At 68.8% G+C, this 17,132-nt stretch overlaps 1 protein-coding gene across 2 annotated transcripts; it reads left to right on the top strand.

The window, feature by feature from the left end:
- The first annotated feature begins 482 nt into the window (after window positions 1–482).
- On the top strand, window positions 483–2,227 carry LOC140473857 (uncharacterized). Of its 2 annotated transcripts, none has more exons than XM_072567643.1 (2): window positions 483–731; window positions 827–2,227. In XM_072567643.1, exons 1-2 carry the CDS (start codon window positions 483–485, stop codon window positions 2,225–2,227), a joined length of 1,650 nt encoding a protein of 549 aa, XP_072423744.1. The 2 variants fall into 2 exon arrangements, with proteins under 2 accessions (XP_072423744.1, XP_072423745.1); XM_072567644.1 differs by having other exon boundaries at window positions 483–727; window positions 1,096–2,227.
- The last annotated feature ends 14,905 nt before the right edge of the window (window positions 2,228–17,132 follow it).

Raw genomic sequence — 17,132 nt, forward strand, 5'->3', positions numbered from 1 at the left:
GGGAGGTCGAGGAAAGGGAGGGTGTGGCCGGCCTGGCGGGCTCCTGCTGCCCCGAATGCGGGAAGGCGTTGGGCACGGCCTCCAGCCTGGCGTCTCACCGGCGGCGGGCCCACGGGGCGGCGGCGCCAGCCAAGACCCACCGCTGCCCCCTCTGCCAGAAGGACTTTGCCGAGCCCGCCCGGCTGGCCACCCACCGGCGGGCCCACGCGGGGCGAGAGGCCCTACCGCTGCACGGTGTGCCGCCGCGGCTTCGTCGGCACCGCCGAGCTCCTCCAGCACGAGCGGGCCGCACACCGGCCTGAAGCCCTACTGCTGCCGCGGCTGCGGCAAGACCTTTGCTCGGGTCAGCGGGCTCCGGCTCCACTCCCGGCTCCACCAGGCCTGACCGAGGGGAGGGGGGAGACTCCCCGCACAGCAGGATCCCGTCTACCGTCCCCCACCCCAACCAGCCTCGGCCTTCGCCGACGCACCAGTCCCAGCCGATGGTGATCTGTGGTGCGTGTCTCGGTGACTCCCTCCCCCACACCCCACCCCACCCCACCCCGAGGACCCCGGACGGAACGCCAGATCCCCCGATCTCCCGGGAAATCCTCATCCGACGTCTTCTGCATTCGGATAGCGACTGGCCTGGGACTCATTCGTCCGCTGATGGGACGCCCTCCTCTGGTTCACTGCTCCTTCTCTTCCTCAACCGTTCTCTCCCTCCCTCCCTATCTCCCTCACCCTCCTATCTCCCTCACCCTCCTGTTCCAATCCCTCCCTCCCTCTCTCCCTCACCCTCCTATCTCCCTCCCTATCTCCCTCCCTATCTCCCTCACCCTCCTACACTCCTCACCCTCCTGTTCCAATCCCTCCCTCCCTATCTCCCTCACCCTCCTGTTCCAATCCCTCCCTCCCTATCTCCCTCCCCCTCCTGTTCCAATCCCTCCCTCCCTATCTCCCTCACCCTCCTACACTCCTCACCCTCCTGTTCCAATCCCTCCCTCCCTATCTCCCTCACCCTCCTGTTCCAATCCCTCCCTCCCTATCTCCCTCACCCTCCTGTCCCAATCCCTCCCTCCCTATCTCCCTCACCCTCCGACACTCCTCACCCACCTGTTCCAATCCCTCCCTCCCTATCTCCCTCACCCTCCTACACTCCTCACCCTCCTGTTCCAATCCCTCCCTCCCTATCTCCCTCACCCTCCTGTTCCAATCCCTCCCTCCCTATCTCCCTCCCTATCTCCCTCACCCTCCTACACTCCTCACCCTCCTGTTCCAATCCCTCCCTCCCTCCCTATCTCCCTCACCCTCCTACACTCCTCACCCTCCTGTTCCAATCCCTCCCTCCCTATCTCCCTCACCCTCCTACACTCCTCACCCACCTGTTCCAATCCCTCCCTCCCTATCTCCCTCACCCTCCTGTTCCGATCCCTCCCTCCCTATCTCCCTCACCCTCCTACACTCCTCACCCTCCTGTTCCAATCCCTCCCTCCCTATCTCCCTCACCCTCCTACACTCCTCACCCACCTGTTCCAATCCCTCCCTCCCTATCTCCCTCACCCTCCTGTTCCAATCCCTCCCTCCCTATCTCCCTCACCCTCCTACACTCCTCACCCACCTGTTCCAATCCCTCCCTCCCTATCTCCCTCACCCTCCTGTTCCAATCCCTCCCTCCCTATCTCCCTCACCCTCCTGTTCCGATCCCTCCCTCCCTATCTCCCTCACCCTCCTACAATCCTCGTATTCTCTCTCTCTCTCTCGCGTTGCACCCAGCCCACAGATTCCCTTCACTTCTGTCATTCCCTCGGAGAGGGGAGGTTTGGGAATCTCTCCTGTTCTCCCCCCACCCCCCGCGCCTGCCCGCCCACCCACCCACTGGGTGGTCCTTGAGAGAGTTTCTGGCCTTGATTCAGATTTGGCTCATGGATTACACAGGGACAGGAGGCCATTCAGCCCCTCCTCCCTCCCTCCAGCCCGTTACACACAGGGACAGGAGGCCATTCAGCCCCTCCCTCCCTCCTCCAGCCCGTTACACACAGGGACAGGAGGCCATTCAGCCCCTCCTCCCTCCCTCCAGCCTGTTACACACAGGGACAGGAGGCCATTCAGCCCCTCCTCCCTCCCTCCAGCCTGTTACACACAGGGACAGGAGGCCGTTCAGCCCCTCCTCCCTCCTCCTCCAGCCCGTTACACACAGGCGTGTGGAGCCAGATCTGGGAATTCCGGCTGTTGCTGGGAGTTTTAGGTGGAGGTCCCTGTCGACCTAATCTCCCTGGCCCAGCGATAGGGGAGGGGAGACATCCTGTAGGTTTGGAGGCGGGGGAAGGGTGTGGGGTACTCGTGCAAACCCGCCGCGGGATCGGTGAACGGACTCACCCTCCCTCGCAATTGTTCGGGTGTGTCTGTCTTTCTCTCTCTCTTCCCCCGTCCCCCCCACCCCCACCGTCCCCCGTTCGGTCCCCCGCCCCCCCCCCCACCGTCTCCCCCCCCCGTCCCCTGTCCCCCGCCTCCCTTTGAATGACTTGTAAATAAATCTGTTACCTCGATCGTTCAATGTATTTGGAAGGGGGTGTGTGTTCTTTGGGACTCGGGCACGGTCATTCCCGAGCTATCTCTCATCGCGGGCCTCCCTCCCTCCCTCACGCACTGTCGGAGGGTCAGCGCCGAGGGAACGGTAGGTGTCGGAGGGTCAGCGCTGAGGGTCGGCGCTGAGGGAGCGTCCCACTGTCGGAGAGTCAGCGCCGAGGGAGAGGGCACTGTCGGAGGGTCAGTGCTGAGTGAGCGCCGCACTGTCGGAGGGTCAGCGCTGAGGGAGTGTCCCACTGTCGGAGAGTCAGCGCCGAGGGAGTGCCGCACTGTCGGAGGGTCAGCGCTGAGGGAGCGTCCCACTGTCGGAGAGTCAGCGCCGAGGGAGAGGGCACTGTCGGAGGGTCAGTGCTGAGTGAGCGCCGCACTGTCGGAGGGTCAGCGCCGAGGGAGAGGGCACTGTCGGAGGGTCAGCGCCGAGGGAGAGGGCACTGTCGGAGGGTCAGCGCCGAGGGAGTGGGAACTGTCGGAGGTTCAGGGCCGAGGGAGGGCCGCACTGTCGGAGGGTCAGCGCCGATGGAACGGTAGGTGTCGAAGGGTCAGCGCTGAGGGAGCGTCCCACTGTCGGAGGTTCAGCGCCGAGTGAGTGGGAACTGTCGGAGGGTCAGGGCCGAAGGAGGGCCGCACTGTCGGAGGGTCAGGGCCGAGGGAGAGGGCACTGTCGGAGGGTCAGCGCCGAGGGAGTGTCAGCGCTGAGGGAGCGCCGCACTGTCGGAGGGTCAGCGCTGAGGGAGCGGGCACTGTCAGAGGGTCAGTGCTGAGGGAGCGGGGCACTGTAGGAGAGTCAGCGCTGAGGGAGGGGGCACTGTCGGAGGGTCAGGGCTGAGGGAGTGTCCCACTGTCGGAGGGTCAGGGCTGAGGGACGGCCGCACTGTCGGAGGGTCAGCGCTGAGGGAGTGGACACTGTCGGAGGTTCAGCGCCGAGGGAGTGGGAACTGTCGGAGGGTCAGGGCCGAGGGAGGGCCGCACTGTCGGAGGGTCAGCGCGTCCCACTGTCGAAGGGTCAGCGCTGAGGGAGCGGGCACTGTCGGAGGGTCAGCGTTGAGGGAACGGGCACTGTCGGAGGGTCAGCGCTGAAGGAGCGCCGCACTGTCGGAGGGTCAGCGCTGAGGGAGCGTCCCACTGTCGGAGGGTCAGCGCTGAGGGAGCGTCCCACTGTCGGAGGGTCAGGGCTGAGGGACGGCCGCACTGTCGGAGGGTCAGCGCTGAGGGAGTGGACACTGTCGGAGGGTCAGCGCCGAGGGAGCGTCCCACTGTCGGAGGGTCAGCGCTGAGGGAGTGGGCACTGTCGGAGGGTCAGCGTTGAGGGAACGGGCACTGTCGGAGGGTCAGCGCCGCACTGTCGGAGGGTCAGCGTTGAGGGAACGGGCACTGTCGGAGGGTCAGCGCTGAAGGAGCGCCGCACTGTCGGAGGGTCAGGGCTGAGGGACGGCCGCACTGTCGGAGGGTCAGCGCCGAGGGAGCGTCCCACTGTCGGAGGGTCAGCGCCGAGGGAGCGTCCCACTGTCGGAGGGTCAGCGCTGAGGGAGTGGGCACTGTCGGAGGGTCAGCGCTGAGGGAGTGGGCACTGTCGGAGGGTCAGCGTTGAGGGAGCGGGCACTGTCGGAGGGTCAGCGTTGAGGGAGCGCCGCACTGTCGGAGGGTCAGCGCCGCACTGTCGGAGGGTCAGCGTTGAGGGAACGGGCACTGTCGGAGGGTCAGGGCTGAGGGACGGCCGCACTGTCGGAGGGTCAGGGCTGAGGGACGGCCGCACTGTCGGAGGGTCAGCGCTGAGGGAGCGTCCCACTGTCGAAGGGTCAGTGCTGAGGGAGAGTCCCACTGTCGGAGGGTCAGCGCTGAGGGAGAGGGCACTGTCGGAGGGTCAGCGCCGAGGGAGCGCCGCACTGTCGGAGGGTCAGCGCTGAGGGAGAGGGGCACTGTTGGAGGGTCAGCGCCGAGGGAGTGGGGCACTGTCGGAGGGTCATCGCCGAGGGAGAGGGCACTGTCGGAGGGTCAGCGCCGAGGGAGCGTCCCACTGTCGAAGGGTCAGCGCTGAGGGAGCGCCGCACTGTCGGAGGGTCAGCGCTGAAGGAGCGGGCACTGTCGGAGGGTCAGCGCTGAGGGAGCGGGGCACTGTCAGAGGGTCAGGGCTGAGGGAGCGGGGCACTGTAGGAGAGTCAGCGCTGAGGGAGGGGGCACTGTCGGAGGGTCAGGGCTGAGGGACGGCCGCACTGTCGGAGGGTCAGCGCTGAGGGAGTGTCCCACTGTCGGAGGGTCAGGGCTGAGGGACGGCCGCACTGTCGGAGGGTCAGCGCTGAGGGAGTGTCCCACTGTCGGAGAGTCAGCGCCGAGGGAGTGGACACTGTCGGAGGTTCAGCGCCGAGGGAGTGGGAACTGTCGGAGGGTCAGGGCCGAGGGAGGGCCGCACTGTCGGAGGGTCAGCGCTGAGGGAGCGGGCACTGTCGGAGGGTCAGCGCTGAGGGAGCGTCCCACTGTCGGAGGGTCAGCGTTGAGGGAGCGTCCCACTGTCGGAGGGTCAGCGCTGAGGGACGGCCGCACTGGCGGAGGGTCAGCGCTGAGGGAGCGTCGGAGTGTCAGGGCTGAGGGACGGCCGCACTGTCGGAGGGTCAGCGCCGAGGGAGCGTCCCACTGTCGGAGGGTCAGCGCCGAGGGAGCGTCCCACTGTCGGAGGGTCAGCGCTGAGGGAGAGGGCACTGTCGGAGGGTCAGCGCTGAGGGAGTGGGCACTGTCGGAGGGTCAGCGTTGAGGGAACGCCGCACTGTCGGAGGGTCAGCGCTGAGGGAGTGGACACTGTCGGAGGGTCAGTGCCGCACTGTCGGAGGGTCAGCGTTGAGGGAATGGGCACTGTCGGAGGGTCAGCGCTGAAGGAGCGCCGCACTGTCGGAGGGTCAGGGCTGAGGGACGGCCGCACTGTCGGAGGGTCAGCGCCGAGGGAGCGTCCCACTGTCGGAGGGTCAGCGCCGAGGGAGCGTCCCACTGTCGGAGGGTCAGCGCCGAGGGAGCGTCCCACTGTCGGAGGGTCAGCGTTGAGGGAGCGCCGCACTGTCGGAGGGTCAGCGCTGAGGGAGTGGACACTGTCGGAGGGTCAGTGCCGCACTGTCGGAGGGTCAGCGTTGAGGGAACGGGCACTGTCGGAGGGTCAGGGCTGAGGGACGGCCGCACTGTCGGAGGGTCAGGGCTGAGGGACGGCCGCACTGTCGGAGGGTCAGCGCTGAGGGAGAGGGCACTGTCGGAGGGTCAGCGTTGAGGGAACGGGCACTGTCGGAGGGTCAGCGTTGAGGGAGTGCCGCACTGTCGGAGGGTCAGCGCTGAAGGAGCGCCGCACTGTCGGAGGGTCAGCGCTGAGGGAGCGTCCCACTGTCGAAGGGTCAGTGCTGAGGGAGGGGGCACTGTCGGAGGGTCAGCGCTGAGGGAGTGTCCCACTGTTGGAGGGTCAGAGCCGAGGGAGTGGGCACTGTCGGAGGGTCAGGGCTGAGGGAGAGCCGCACTGTCGGAGGGTCAGGGCTGAGGGACGGCCGCACTGTCGGAGGGTCAGCGTTGAGGGAGTGTCCCACTGTCGGAGGGTCAGCGCCGAGGGACGGCCGCACTGTCGGAGGGTCAGCGTTGAGGGAGTGTCCCACTGTTGGAGGGTCAGGGCCGAGGGAGCGCCCCACTGTCGGAGGGTCAGGGCCGAGGGAGCGCCCCACTGTCGGAGGGTCAGGGCCGAGGGAGCGCCCCACTGTCGGAGGGTCAGGGCCGAGGGAGCGCCCCACTGTCGGAGGGTCAGGGCCGAGGGAGCGCCCCACTGTCGGAGGGTCAGGGCCGAGGGAGCGCCCCACTGTCGGAGGGTCGGCGCCGAGGGAGCGCCCCACTGTCGGAGGGTCGGCGCCGAGGGAGCGCCCCACTGTCGGAGGGTCGGCGCCGAGGGAGCGCCAGCGCTGACGGAGCGGGCACTGTCGGAGGGTCAGCGCTGAGGGAGAGGGCACTGTCGGAGGGTCAGCGCCGATGCAACGGTAGGTGTCGAAGGGTCAGCGCTGAGGGAGCGTCCCACTGTCGGAGGGTCAGCGCTGAGGGAGAGCCGCACTGTCGGAGGGTCAGCGCTGAGGGAGGGTCAGCGCTGAGGGAGCGCCGCACTATGGGAGGGTCAGCGCTGAGGGAACGGTAGGTGTCGGAGGGTCAGCACCGAGGGAGGGCCGCACTGTCGGAGGGTCAGCGCCGAGGGAGGGCCGCACTGTCGGAGGGTCAGCGCCGAGGGAGGGCCGCACTGTCGGAGGGTCAGCGCCGAGGGAGCGGGGCACTGTCGGAGGGTCAGCGCTGAGGGAGCGGGCACTGTCGGAGGGTCAGCGCTGAGGGAGGGCGGCACTGTCTGAGGGAGTGCCGCACTGTCGGAGGGTCAGCGCCGATGGAACGGTAGGTGTCGAAGGGTCAGCGCTGAGGGTGCGTCCCACTGTCGGAGGGTCAGCGCTGAGGGAGAGGGCACTGTCGGAGGTCAGCACTGAGGGAGAGCCGCACTGTCGGAGGGTCAGCGCTGAGGGGGAGTCCCACTGTCGGAGAGTCAGCGCTGAGGGAGTGGGCACTGTCGGAGGGTCAGCGCTGAGGGAGTGGACACTGTCGGAGGGTCAGCGCTGAGGGAGCGTCGGAGTGTCAGCCGCACTGTCGGAGGGTCAGCGCTGAGGGAGTGTCCCACTGTCGGAGGGTCAGGGCCGAAGGAGGGCCGCACTGTCGGAGGGTCAGCGCCGATGGAGCGTCCCACTGTTGGAGGGTCAGCGCTGAGGGAGAGGGCACTGTCGGAGGGTCAGCGCTGAGGGAGTGTCCCACTGTCGGAGGGTCAGGGCTGAGGGACGGCCTCACTGTCGGAGGGTCAGCGCTGAGGGAGTGTCCCACTGTCGGAGGGCCAGCGCCGAGGGAGCGCCGCACTGTCGGAGGGTCAGCGCCGAGGGAGTGCCCCACTGTCGGAGGGTCAGCGCTGAGGGAGCGCCGCACTGTCGGAGGGTCAGCGCTGAGGGAGCGCCGCACTGTCGGAGGGTCAGTGCTGAGGGAGTGTCCCACTGTCGGAGGGTCAGCGTTGAGGGAACGGGCACTGTCGGAGGGTCAGCGCTGAAGGAGCGCCGCACTGTCGGAGGGTCAGCGCTGAGGGAGCGGGGCACTGTCGGAGGGTCAGCGCTGAGGGAGCGGGCACTGTCGGAGGGTCAGCGCTGAAGGAGCGGGCACTGTCGGAGGGTCAGCGCTGAAGGAGCGGGCACTGTCGGAGGGTCAGCGCTGAAGGAGCGGGCACTGTCGGAGGGTCAGCGCTGAAGGAGCGGGCACTGTCGGAGGGTCAGCGCTGAGGGAGCGTCCCACTGTCGGAGGGTCAGCGCCGAGGGAGAGGGCACTGTCGGAGGGTCAGTGCTGAGGGAGCGTCCCACTGTCGGAGGGTCAGCGCTGAGGGAGTGGGCACTGTCGGAGGGTCAGCGCTGAGGGAGCGTCAGGGCTGAGGGACGGCCGCACTGTCGGAGGGTCAGCGCTGAGAGAGAGGGCACTGTCATAGGGTCAGTGCCGCACTGTCGGAGGGTCAGCGCCGAGGGAGGGCCGCACTGTCGGAGGGTCAGCGCCGAGGGAGGGCCGCACTGTCGGAGGGTCAGCGCTGAGGGAGTGGACACTGTCGGAGGGTCAGGGCTGAGGGAGTGTCCCACTGTCGGAGGGTCAGCGCTGAGGGAGTGGGCACTGTCGGAGGGTCAGGGCCGAGGGAGGGCCGCACTGTCGGAGGGTCAGCGCTGAGGGAACGGGCACTGTCGGAGGGTCAGCGCCGAGGGAGCGCCCCACTGTCGGAGGTTCAGTGCTGAGGGAGTGTCCCACTGTCGGAGGGTCAGCGCCGAAGGAGCGGGCACTGTCAGAGGGTCAGCGCCGAGGGAGCGTCCCACTGTCGGAGGGTCAGCGCCGAGGGAGCGCCGCACTGTCGGAGGGTCAGCGCCGAGGGAGCGTCCCACTGTCGGAGGGTCAGGGCTGAGGGACGGCCGCACTGTCGGAGGGTCAGCGCTGAGGGAGAGGGCACTGTCGGAGGGTCAGCGCTGAGGGAGAGGGCACTGTCGGAGTTCAGCGCTGAGGGAGTGTGCACTGTCGGAGGGTCAGCGCTGAGGGAGAGGGCACTGTCGTAGGGTCAGTGCCGCACTGTCGGAGGGTCAGCGCTGAGGGAACGGGCACTGTCGGAGGGTCAGGGCTGAGGGAGAGCCGCACTGTCGGAGGGTCAGCGCCGAGGGAGTGTCCCACTGTCGGAGGGTCAGCGCCGAGGGAGTGTCCCACTGTCGGAGGGTCAGCGCTGAGGGAGCGCCGCACTGTCGGAGGGTCAGCGCTGAGGGAGCGGGCACTGTCGGAGGGTCAGCGCCGAGGGAGCGCCCCACTGTCGGAGGGTCAGCGCCGAGGGAGCGCCCCACTGTCGGAGGGTCAGGGCCGAGGGACGGCCGCACTGTTGGAGGGTCAGGGCACTGTCGGAGGTCAGCGCTGAGGGAGTGGGCACTGTCGGAGGGTCAGCGCTGAGGGAGTGTCCCACTGTCGGAGGGTCAGCGCTGAGGGAGTGGGCACTGTCGGAGGGTCAGCGCTGAGGGAGCGTCAGGGCTGAGGGACGGCCGCACTGTCGGAGGGTCAGCGCTGAGGGAGAGGGCACTGTCATAGGGTCAGTGCCGCACTGTCGGAGGGTCAGCGTTGAGGGAGTGCCGCACTGTCGGAGGGTCAGCGCTGAGGGAAAGGGCACTGTCGGAGGGTCAGCGCTGAGGGCGCGCCCCACTGTCGGAGGGTCAGCGCCGAGGGAGGGCCGCACTGTCGGAGGGTCAGCGCTGAGGGAGTGTCCCACTGTCGGAGGGTCAGCGCTGAGGGAGGGCGGCACTGTCTGAGGGAGTGCCGCACTGTCGGAGGGTCAGCGCCGATGGAACGGTAGGTGTCGAAGGGTCAGCGCTGAGGGAGCGCCGCACTGTCGGAGGGTCAGCGCTGAGGGAGCGCCGCACTGTAGGAGGGTCAGCGCTGAGGGAGCGTCGGAGTGTCAGGGCTGAGGGACGGCCGCACTGTCGGAGGGTCAGCGCTGAGGGAGCGGGGCACTGTCGGAGGGTCAGCGCTGAGGGAGGGGGCACTGTCGGAGGGTCAGGGCTGAGGGACGGCCGCACTGTCGGAGTGTCAGGGCTGAGGGACGGCCGCACTGTCGGAGGGTCAGCGCTGAGGGAGTGTCCCACTGTCGGAGAGTCAGCGCTGAGGGAGTGGGCACTGTCGGAGGGTCAGGGCTGAGGGACGGCCGCACTGTCGGAGAGTCAGCGCCGAAGGAGGGCCGCACTGTCGGAGGGTCAGTGCTGAGGGAGTGGGCACTGTCGGAGGGTCAGCGCTGAGGGAGCGGGGCACTGTCAGAGGGTCAGCGCCGATGGAGCGTCCCACTGTCGGAGGGTCAGCGCTGAGGGAGAGGGCACTGTCAGAGGGTCAGCGTTGAGGGAGTGCCGCACTGTCGGAGGGTCAGCGCTGAGGGAGCGTCCCACTGTCGGAGGGTCAGTGCTGAGGGAGGGGGCACTGTCGGAGGGTCAGCGCTGAGGGAGTGTCCCACTGTCGGAGGGTCAGCGCCGAGGGAGCGTCCCACTGTCGGAGGTTCAGCGCTGAAGGAGCGGGCACTGTCGGAGGGTCAGCGCTGAGGGAGCGTCCCACTGTCGGAGGGTCAGGGCCGAGGGACGGCCGCACTGTCGGAGGGTCAGGGCCGAGGGAGAGGGCACTGTCGGAGGGTCAGGGCCGAGGGAGAGTCCCACTGTCGGAGGGTCAGGGCCGAGGGAGGGGGCACTGTCGGAGGGTCAGCGCCGAGGGACGGCCGCACTGTCGGAGGGTCAGCGCCGAGGGACGGCCGCACTGTCGGAGGGTCAGCGCTGAGGGAGTGTCCCACTGTCGGAGAGTCAGGGCTGAGGGAACGGTAGGTGTCGGAGGGTCGGCGCCGAGGGAGGGCCGCACTGTCGGAGGGTCGGCGCCGAGGGAGCGCCGCACTGTCGGAGGGTCGGCGCTGAGGGAGCGGGCACTGTCGGAGGGTCAGCGCCGAGGGAGTGCTGCACTGTCGGAGGGTCAGCGCCGAGGGAGGGCGGCACTGTCTGAGGGTCAGCGCTGAGGGAGGGCCGCACTGTCGGAGGGTCAGGGCTGAGGGACGGCCGCACTGTCGGAGGGTCAGCGCTGAGGGAGTGTCCCACTGTCGGAGGGTCAGTGCTGAGGGAGGGGGCACTGTCGGAGGGTCAGGGCTGAGGGACGGCCGCACTGTCGGAGTGTCAGGGCTGAGGGACGGCCTCACTGTCGGAGGGTCAGCGCCGAGGGAGTGGACACTGTCGGAGGGTCAGCGCCGAGGGAGTGGGAACTGTCGGAGGGTCAGGGCCGAGGGAGGGCCGCACTGTCGGAGGGTCAGCGCTGAGGGAGAGGGCACTGTCGGAGGGTCAGCGTTGAGGGAGTGCCGCACTGTCGGAGGGTCAGCGCTGAGGGAGAGGGCACTGTCGGAGGGTCAGCACTGAGGGAGAGGGCACTGTCGGAGGGTCAGCGCTGAGGGAGCGTCCCACTGTCGGAGGGTCAGCGCCGAGGGAGTGTCCCACTGTCGGAGGTTCAGTGCCGAGGGAGTGTCCCACTGTCGGAGGGTCAGCGCTGAAGGAGCAGGCACTGTCGGAGGGTCAGCGCCGAGGGACGGCCGCACTGTCGGAGGGTCAGGGCTGAGGGACGGCCGCACTGTCGGAGGGTCAGGGCTGAGGGAGCGTCCCACTGTCGAAGAGTCAGTGCTGAGGGAGGGGGCACTGTCGGATGGTCAGGGCTGAGGGACGCCGCACTGTCGGAGGGTCAGGGCCGAGGGAGAGCCGCACTGTCGGAGGGTCAGGGCCGAGGGAGGGCCGCACTGTCGGAGGGTCAGCGCCGAGGGAGTGTCCCACTGTCGGAGGGTCAGGGCTGAGGGACGGCCGCACTGTCGGAGGGTCAGCGCTGAGGGAGTGTCCCACTGTCGGAGGGTCAGGGCTGAGGGACGGCCGCACTGTCGGAGGGTCAGCGCTGAGGGAGTGTCCCACTGTCGGAGAGTCAGCGCTGAGGGAGTGGACACTGTCGGAGGGTCAGCGCTGAGGGAACGGTAGGTGTCGGAGGGTCAGCACCGAGGGAGTGGGCACTGTCGGAGGGTCAGTGCTGAGGGACGGCCGCACTGTCGGAGGGTCAGCGCTGAGGGAGTGGATACTGTCGGAGGGTCAGGGCTGAGGGAGTGCCGCACTATGGGAGGGTCAGCGCCGAGGGAGCGGGGCACTGTCGGAGGGTCGGCGCCGAGGGAGCGCCGCACTGTCGGAGGGTCGGCGCCGAGGGAGCGGGGCACTGTCGGAGGGTCGGCGCCGAGGGAGAGGGCACTGTCGGAGGGTCAGCGCTGAGGGAGGGCGGCACTGTCTGAGGGAGTGCCGCACTGTCGGAGGGTCAGCGCCGATGGAACGGTAGGTGTCGAAGGGTCAGCGCTGAGGGAGAGGGCACTGTCGGAGGTCAGCGCTGAGGGAGAGCCGCACTGTCGGAGGGTCAGCGCTGAGGGAGAGGGCACTGTCGGAGGTCAGCGCTGAGGGAGTGCCGCACTGTCGGAGGGTCAGCGCTGAGGGAGCGCCGCACTGTCGGAGGGTCAGCGCTGAGGGAGTGGGCACTGTCGGAGGGTCAGCGCTGAGGGAGCGTCGGAGTGTCAGGGCTGAGGGACGGCCGCACTGTCGGAGGGTCAGCGCTGAGGGAGTGTCCCACTGTCGGAGGGTCAGGGCTGAGGGACGGCCTCACTGTCGGAGGGTCAGCGCTGAGGGAGTGTCCCACTGTCGGAGAGTCAGCGCTGAGGGAGTGGACACTGTCGGAGGGTCAGCGCCGAGGGAGTGGGAACTGTCGGAGGGTCAGGGCCGAAGGAGGGCCGCACTGTCGGAGGGTCAGCGCCGATGGAGCGTCCCACTGTCGGAGGGTCAGCGCCGATGGAGCGTCCCACTGTCGGAGGTTCAGTGCTGAGGGAGGGGGCACTGTCGGAGGGTCAGCGCTGAGGGACGGGGGCACTGTCGGAGGGTCAGCGCTGAGGGAGCGTCCCACTGTCGGAGGGTCAGCGCCGAGGGAGCGTCCCACTGTCGGAGGGTCAGGGCTGAGGGACGGCCGCACTGTCGGAGGGTCAGCGCTGAGGGAGAGGGCACTGTCGGAGGTCAGCGCTGAGGGAGTGGGCACTGTCGGAGGGTCAGCGCTGAGGGACGGCCGCACTGTCGGAGGGTCAGCGCTGAGGGAGAGGGCACTGTCGGAGGGTCAGCGTTGAGGGAACGGGCACTGTCGGAGGGTCAGCGCTGAGGGAGAGTCCCACTGTCGAAGGGTCAGGGCTGAGGGACGGCCGGCGCTGAGGGAGTGTCCCACTGTCGGAGGGTCAGGGCTGAGGGAGTGGACACTGTCGGAGGGTCAGCGCTGAGGGAACGGTAGGTGTCGGAGGGTCAGCACCGAGGGAACGGTAGGTGTCGGAGGGTCAGCACCGAGGGAGTGGGCACTGTCGGAGGGTCAGGGCTGAGGGAGTGCCGCACTATGGGAGGGTCAGCGCTGAGGGAACGGTAGGTGTCGGAGGGTCAGCACCGAGGGAGGGCCGCACTGTCGGAGGGTCAGCGCCGAGGGAGCGGGGCACTGTCGGAGGGTCGGCGCCGAGGGAGCGCCGCACTGTCGGAGGGTCGGCGCCGATGGTGCGTCCCACTGTCGGAGGGTCAGCGCTGAGGGAGAGGGCACTGTCGGAGGTCAGCGCTGAGGGAGCGCCGCACTGTCGGAGGGTCAGCGCTGAGGGGGAGTCCCACTGTCGGAGAGTCAGCGCTGAGGGAGCGTCGGAGTGTCAGGGCTGAGGGACGGCCGCACTGTCGGAGGGTCAGCGCTGAGGGAGTGTCCCACTGTCGGAGGGTCAGGGCTGAGGGAGTGTCCCACTGTCGGAGGGTCAGCGCCGAGGGAGCGTCCCACTGTCGGAGGGTCAGGGCTGAGGGACGGCCGCACTGTCGGAGGGTCAGCGCTGAGGGAGAGGGCACTGTCGGAGGGTCAGGGCCGAAGGAGGGCCGCACTGTCGGAGGTTCAGTGCTGAGGGAGGGGGCACTGTCGGAGGGTCAGCGCTGAGGGAGTGTCCCACTGTCGAAGGGTCAGCGCCGAGGGAGCGTCCCACTGTCGGAGGGTCAGGGCTGAGGGACGGCCGCACTGTCGGAGGGTCAGCGCTGAGGGAGAGGGCACTGTCGGAGGGTCAGCGTTGAGGGAACGGGCACTGTCGGAGGGTCAGCGCTGAGGGAGAGTCCCACTGTCGAAGGGTCAGGGCTGAGGGACGCCGCACTGGCGGAGGGTCAGCGCTGAGGGAGCGGGGCACTGTTGGACGGTCAGAGCCGAGGGAATGGGCACTGTCGGAGGGTCAGGGCTGAGGGAGAGCCGCACTGTCGGAGGGTCAGCGCCGAGGGACGGCCGCACTGTCGGAGGGTCAGCGCCGAGGGAGGGCCGCACTGTCGGAGGGTCAGCGTTGAGGGAGTGTCCCACTGTCGGAGAGTCAGCGCTGAGGGAGTGGACACTGTCAGAGGGTCAGCGCTGAGGGAGTGGACACTGTCGGAGGGTCAGCGTTGAGGGAGCGCCGCACTGTCGGAGGGTCAGCGCCGAGGGAGAGGGCACTGTCGGAGGGTCAGCGCCGAGGGAGTGGGCACTGTCGGAGGGTCAGCGCTGAGGGAGTGTCCCACTGTCGGAGGGTCAGCGCTGAGGGACGGCCGCACTGTCGGACGGTCAGCGTTGAGGGAACGGGCACTGTCGGAGGGTCAGCGCTGAGGGAGAGTCCCACTGTCGAAGGGTCAGGGCTGAGGGAGCGGGGCACTGTCGGAGGGTCAGAGCCGAGGGAATGGGCACTGTCGGAGGGTCAGGGCTGAGGGACGCCGCACTGTCGGAGGGTCAGCGCCGATGGAGCGCCCCACTGTCGGAGGGTCAGCGCTGAGGGAGGGGGCACTGTCGGAGGGTCAGCGCTGAGGGACGGGGGCACTGTCGGAGGGTCAGCGCTGAAGGAGCGGGCACTGTCGGAGGGTCAGCGCTGAGGGAGCGTCCCACTGTCGGAGGGTCAGCGCCGAGGGAGCGTCCCACTGTCGGAGGGTCAGGGCCGAGGGACGGCCGCACTGTCGGAGGGTCAGGGCCGAGGGAGAGGGCACTGTCGGAGGGTCAGGGCCGAGGGAGAGGGCACTGTCGGAGGTCAGCGCTGAGGGAGTGTCCCACTGTCGGAGGGTCAGCGCTGAGGGAGAGGGCACTGTCGGAGGGTCAGGGCTGAGGGAGGGCCGCACTGTCGGAGGGTCAGCGCTGAGGGAGAGGGCACTGTCATAGGGTCAGTGCCGCACTGTCGGAGGGTCAGCGCCGAGGGAGCGCCCCACTGTCGGAGGGTCAGCGCCGAGGGAGCGCCGCACTGTCGGAGGGTCAGCGCCGAGGGACGGCCGCACTGTCGGAGGGTCAGCGCCGAGGGACGGCCGCACTGTCGGAGGGTCAGCGCCGAGGGAGTGTCCCACTGTCGGAGAGTCAGCGCTGAGGGAGTGGGCACTGTCGGAGGGTCAGGGCTGAGGGAGGGCCGCACTGTCGGAGGGTCAGCGCTGAGGGAACGGTAGGTGTCGGAGGGTCAGCACCGAGGGAGGGCCGCACTGTCGGAGGGTCAGCGCCGAGGGAGTGCTGCACTGTCTGAGGGTCAGCGCCGAGGGAGCGCCGCACTGTCGGAGGGTCAGCGCTGAGGGGCCGTCCCACTGTCGGAGAGTCAGCGCTGAGGGAGTGTCCCACTGTCGGAGGGTCAGCGCTGAGGGAGTGGGCACTGTCGGAGGGTCAGCGCTGAGGGAGTGGACACTGTCGGAGGGTCAGCGCTGAGGGAGCGTCGGAGTGTCAGGGCTGAGGGACGGCCGCACTGTCGGAGGGTCAGCGCTGAGGGAGCGGGGCACTGTCGGAGGGTCAGCGCTGAGGGAGTGTCCCACTGTCGGAGGGTCAGCGCTGAGGGAGCGTCGGAGTGTCAGGGCTGAGGGACGGCCGCACTGTCGGAGGGTCAGCGCTGAGGGAGTGTCCCACTGTCGGAGGGTCAGGGCTGAGGGAGTGGGCACTGTCGGAGGGTCAGGGCTGAGGGACGGCCGCACTGTCGGAGAGTCAGCGCTGAGGGAGTGGACACTGTCGGAGGGTCAGCGCCGAGGGAGTGGGAACTGTCGGAGGGTCAGCGCCGATGGAGCGTCCCACTGTCGGAGGGTCAGCGTTGAGGGAGTGCCGCACTGTCGGAGGGTCAGCGCTGAGGGAGCGTCCCACTGTCGAAGGGTCAGCGCCGAGGGAGCGCCCCACTGTCGGAGGGTCAGCGCCGAGGGAGCGTCCCACTGTCGGAGGGTCAGCGCCGAGGGAGGGCCGCACTGTCGGAGGGTCAGTGCTGAGGGAGTGGGCACTGTCGGAGGGTCAGCGCTGAGGGAGAGGGCACTGTCGGAGTTCAGCGCTGAGGGAGTGGGCACTGTCGTAGGGTCAGTGCCGCAGGAACGGGCACTGTCGGAGGGTCAGCGCTGAAGGAGCGCCGCACTGTCAGAGGGTCAGCGCTGAGGGAGCGTCCCACTGTCGAAGGGTCAGTGCTGAGGGAGTGTCCCACTGTCGGAGGGTCAGTGCTGAGGGAGTGTCCCACTGTCGGAGGGTCAGCGCTGAGGGAGAGTCGCACTGTTGGAGGGTCAGCGCTGAGGGAGCGGGGCACTGGCGGAGGGTCAGCGCTGAGGGAGCGCCGCACTGTCGGAGGGTCAGGGCTGAGGGAGAGCCGCACTGTCGGAGGGTCAGCGCCGAGGGACGGCCGCACTGTCGGAGGGTCAGCGCCGAGGGACGGCCGCACTGTCGGAGGGTCAGCGCCGAGGGAGTGGACACTGTCGGAGGGTCAGCGCTGAGGGAGTGTCCCACTGTCGGAGGGTCAGCGCTGAGGGAGTGTCCCACTGTCGGAGAGTCAGCGCTGAGGGAGTGGATACTGTCAGAGGGTCAGGGCTGAGGGAGTGCCGCACTGTGGGAGGGTCAGCGCTGAGGGAACGGTAGGTGTCGGAGGGTCAGCACCGAGGGAGGGCCGCACTGTCGGAAGGTCAGCGCCGAGGGAGGGCCGCACTGTCGGAGAGTCAGCGCTGAGGGAGTGGACACTGTCGGAGGGTCGCACTGTCGGAGGGTCAGCGCCGATGGAGCGTCCCACTGTCGGAGGGTCAGCGATGAGGGAGAGGGCACTGTCGGAGGGTCAGCGCTGAAGGAGCGCCGCACTGTCGGAGGGTCAGCGCTGAGGGAGCGGGCACTGTCGGAGGGTCAGCGCCGAGGGCGCGCCGCACTGTCGGAGGGTCAGCGCTGAAGGAGCGGGCACTGTCAGAGGGTCAGCGCCGAGGGAGCGTCCCACTGTCGGAGGGTCAGCGCCGAGGGAGTGTCCCACTGTCGGAGAGTCAGCGCTGAGGGAGTGGGCACTGTCGGAGGGTCAGCGCTGAGGGAGTTGATACTGTCGGAGGGTCAGGGCTGAGGGAACGGTAGGTGTCGGAGGGTCAGCACCGAGGGAGGGCCGCACTGTCGGAGGGTCAGCGCCGAGGGAGGGCCGCACTGTCGGAGGGTCAGCGCCGAGGGAGCGGGGCACTGTC

The sequence above is a fragment of the Chiloscyllium punctatum genome, unplaced genomic scaffold (genome assembly GCF_047496795.1).
Source record: "Chiloscyllium punctatum isolate Juve2018m unplaced genomic scaffold, sChiPun1.3 scaffold_749, whole genome shotgun sequence".
In the NCBI taxonomy this organism is placed as follows: domain Eukaryota; kingdom Metazoa; phylum Chordata; class Chondrichthyes; order Orectolobiformes; family Hemiscylliidae; genus Chiloscyllium; species Chiloscyllium punctatum.

Coding starts and splice junctions, on each gene's coding strand:
- LOC140473857 (XM_072567643.1), top strand. CDS start 483: ATGGTGATCTGTGGTGCGTGTCTCGGTGACTCCCTCCCCCACACCCCA. Junction 732..826: donor TATCTCCCTCACCCTCCTAT/CTCCCTCACCCT, acceptor TCACCCTCCTAC/ACTCCTCACCCTCCTGTTCC.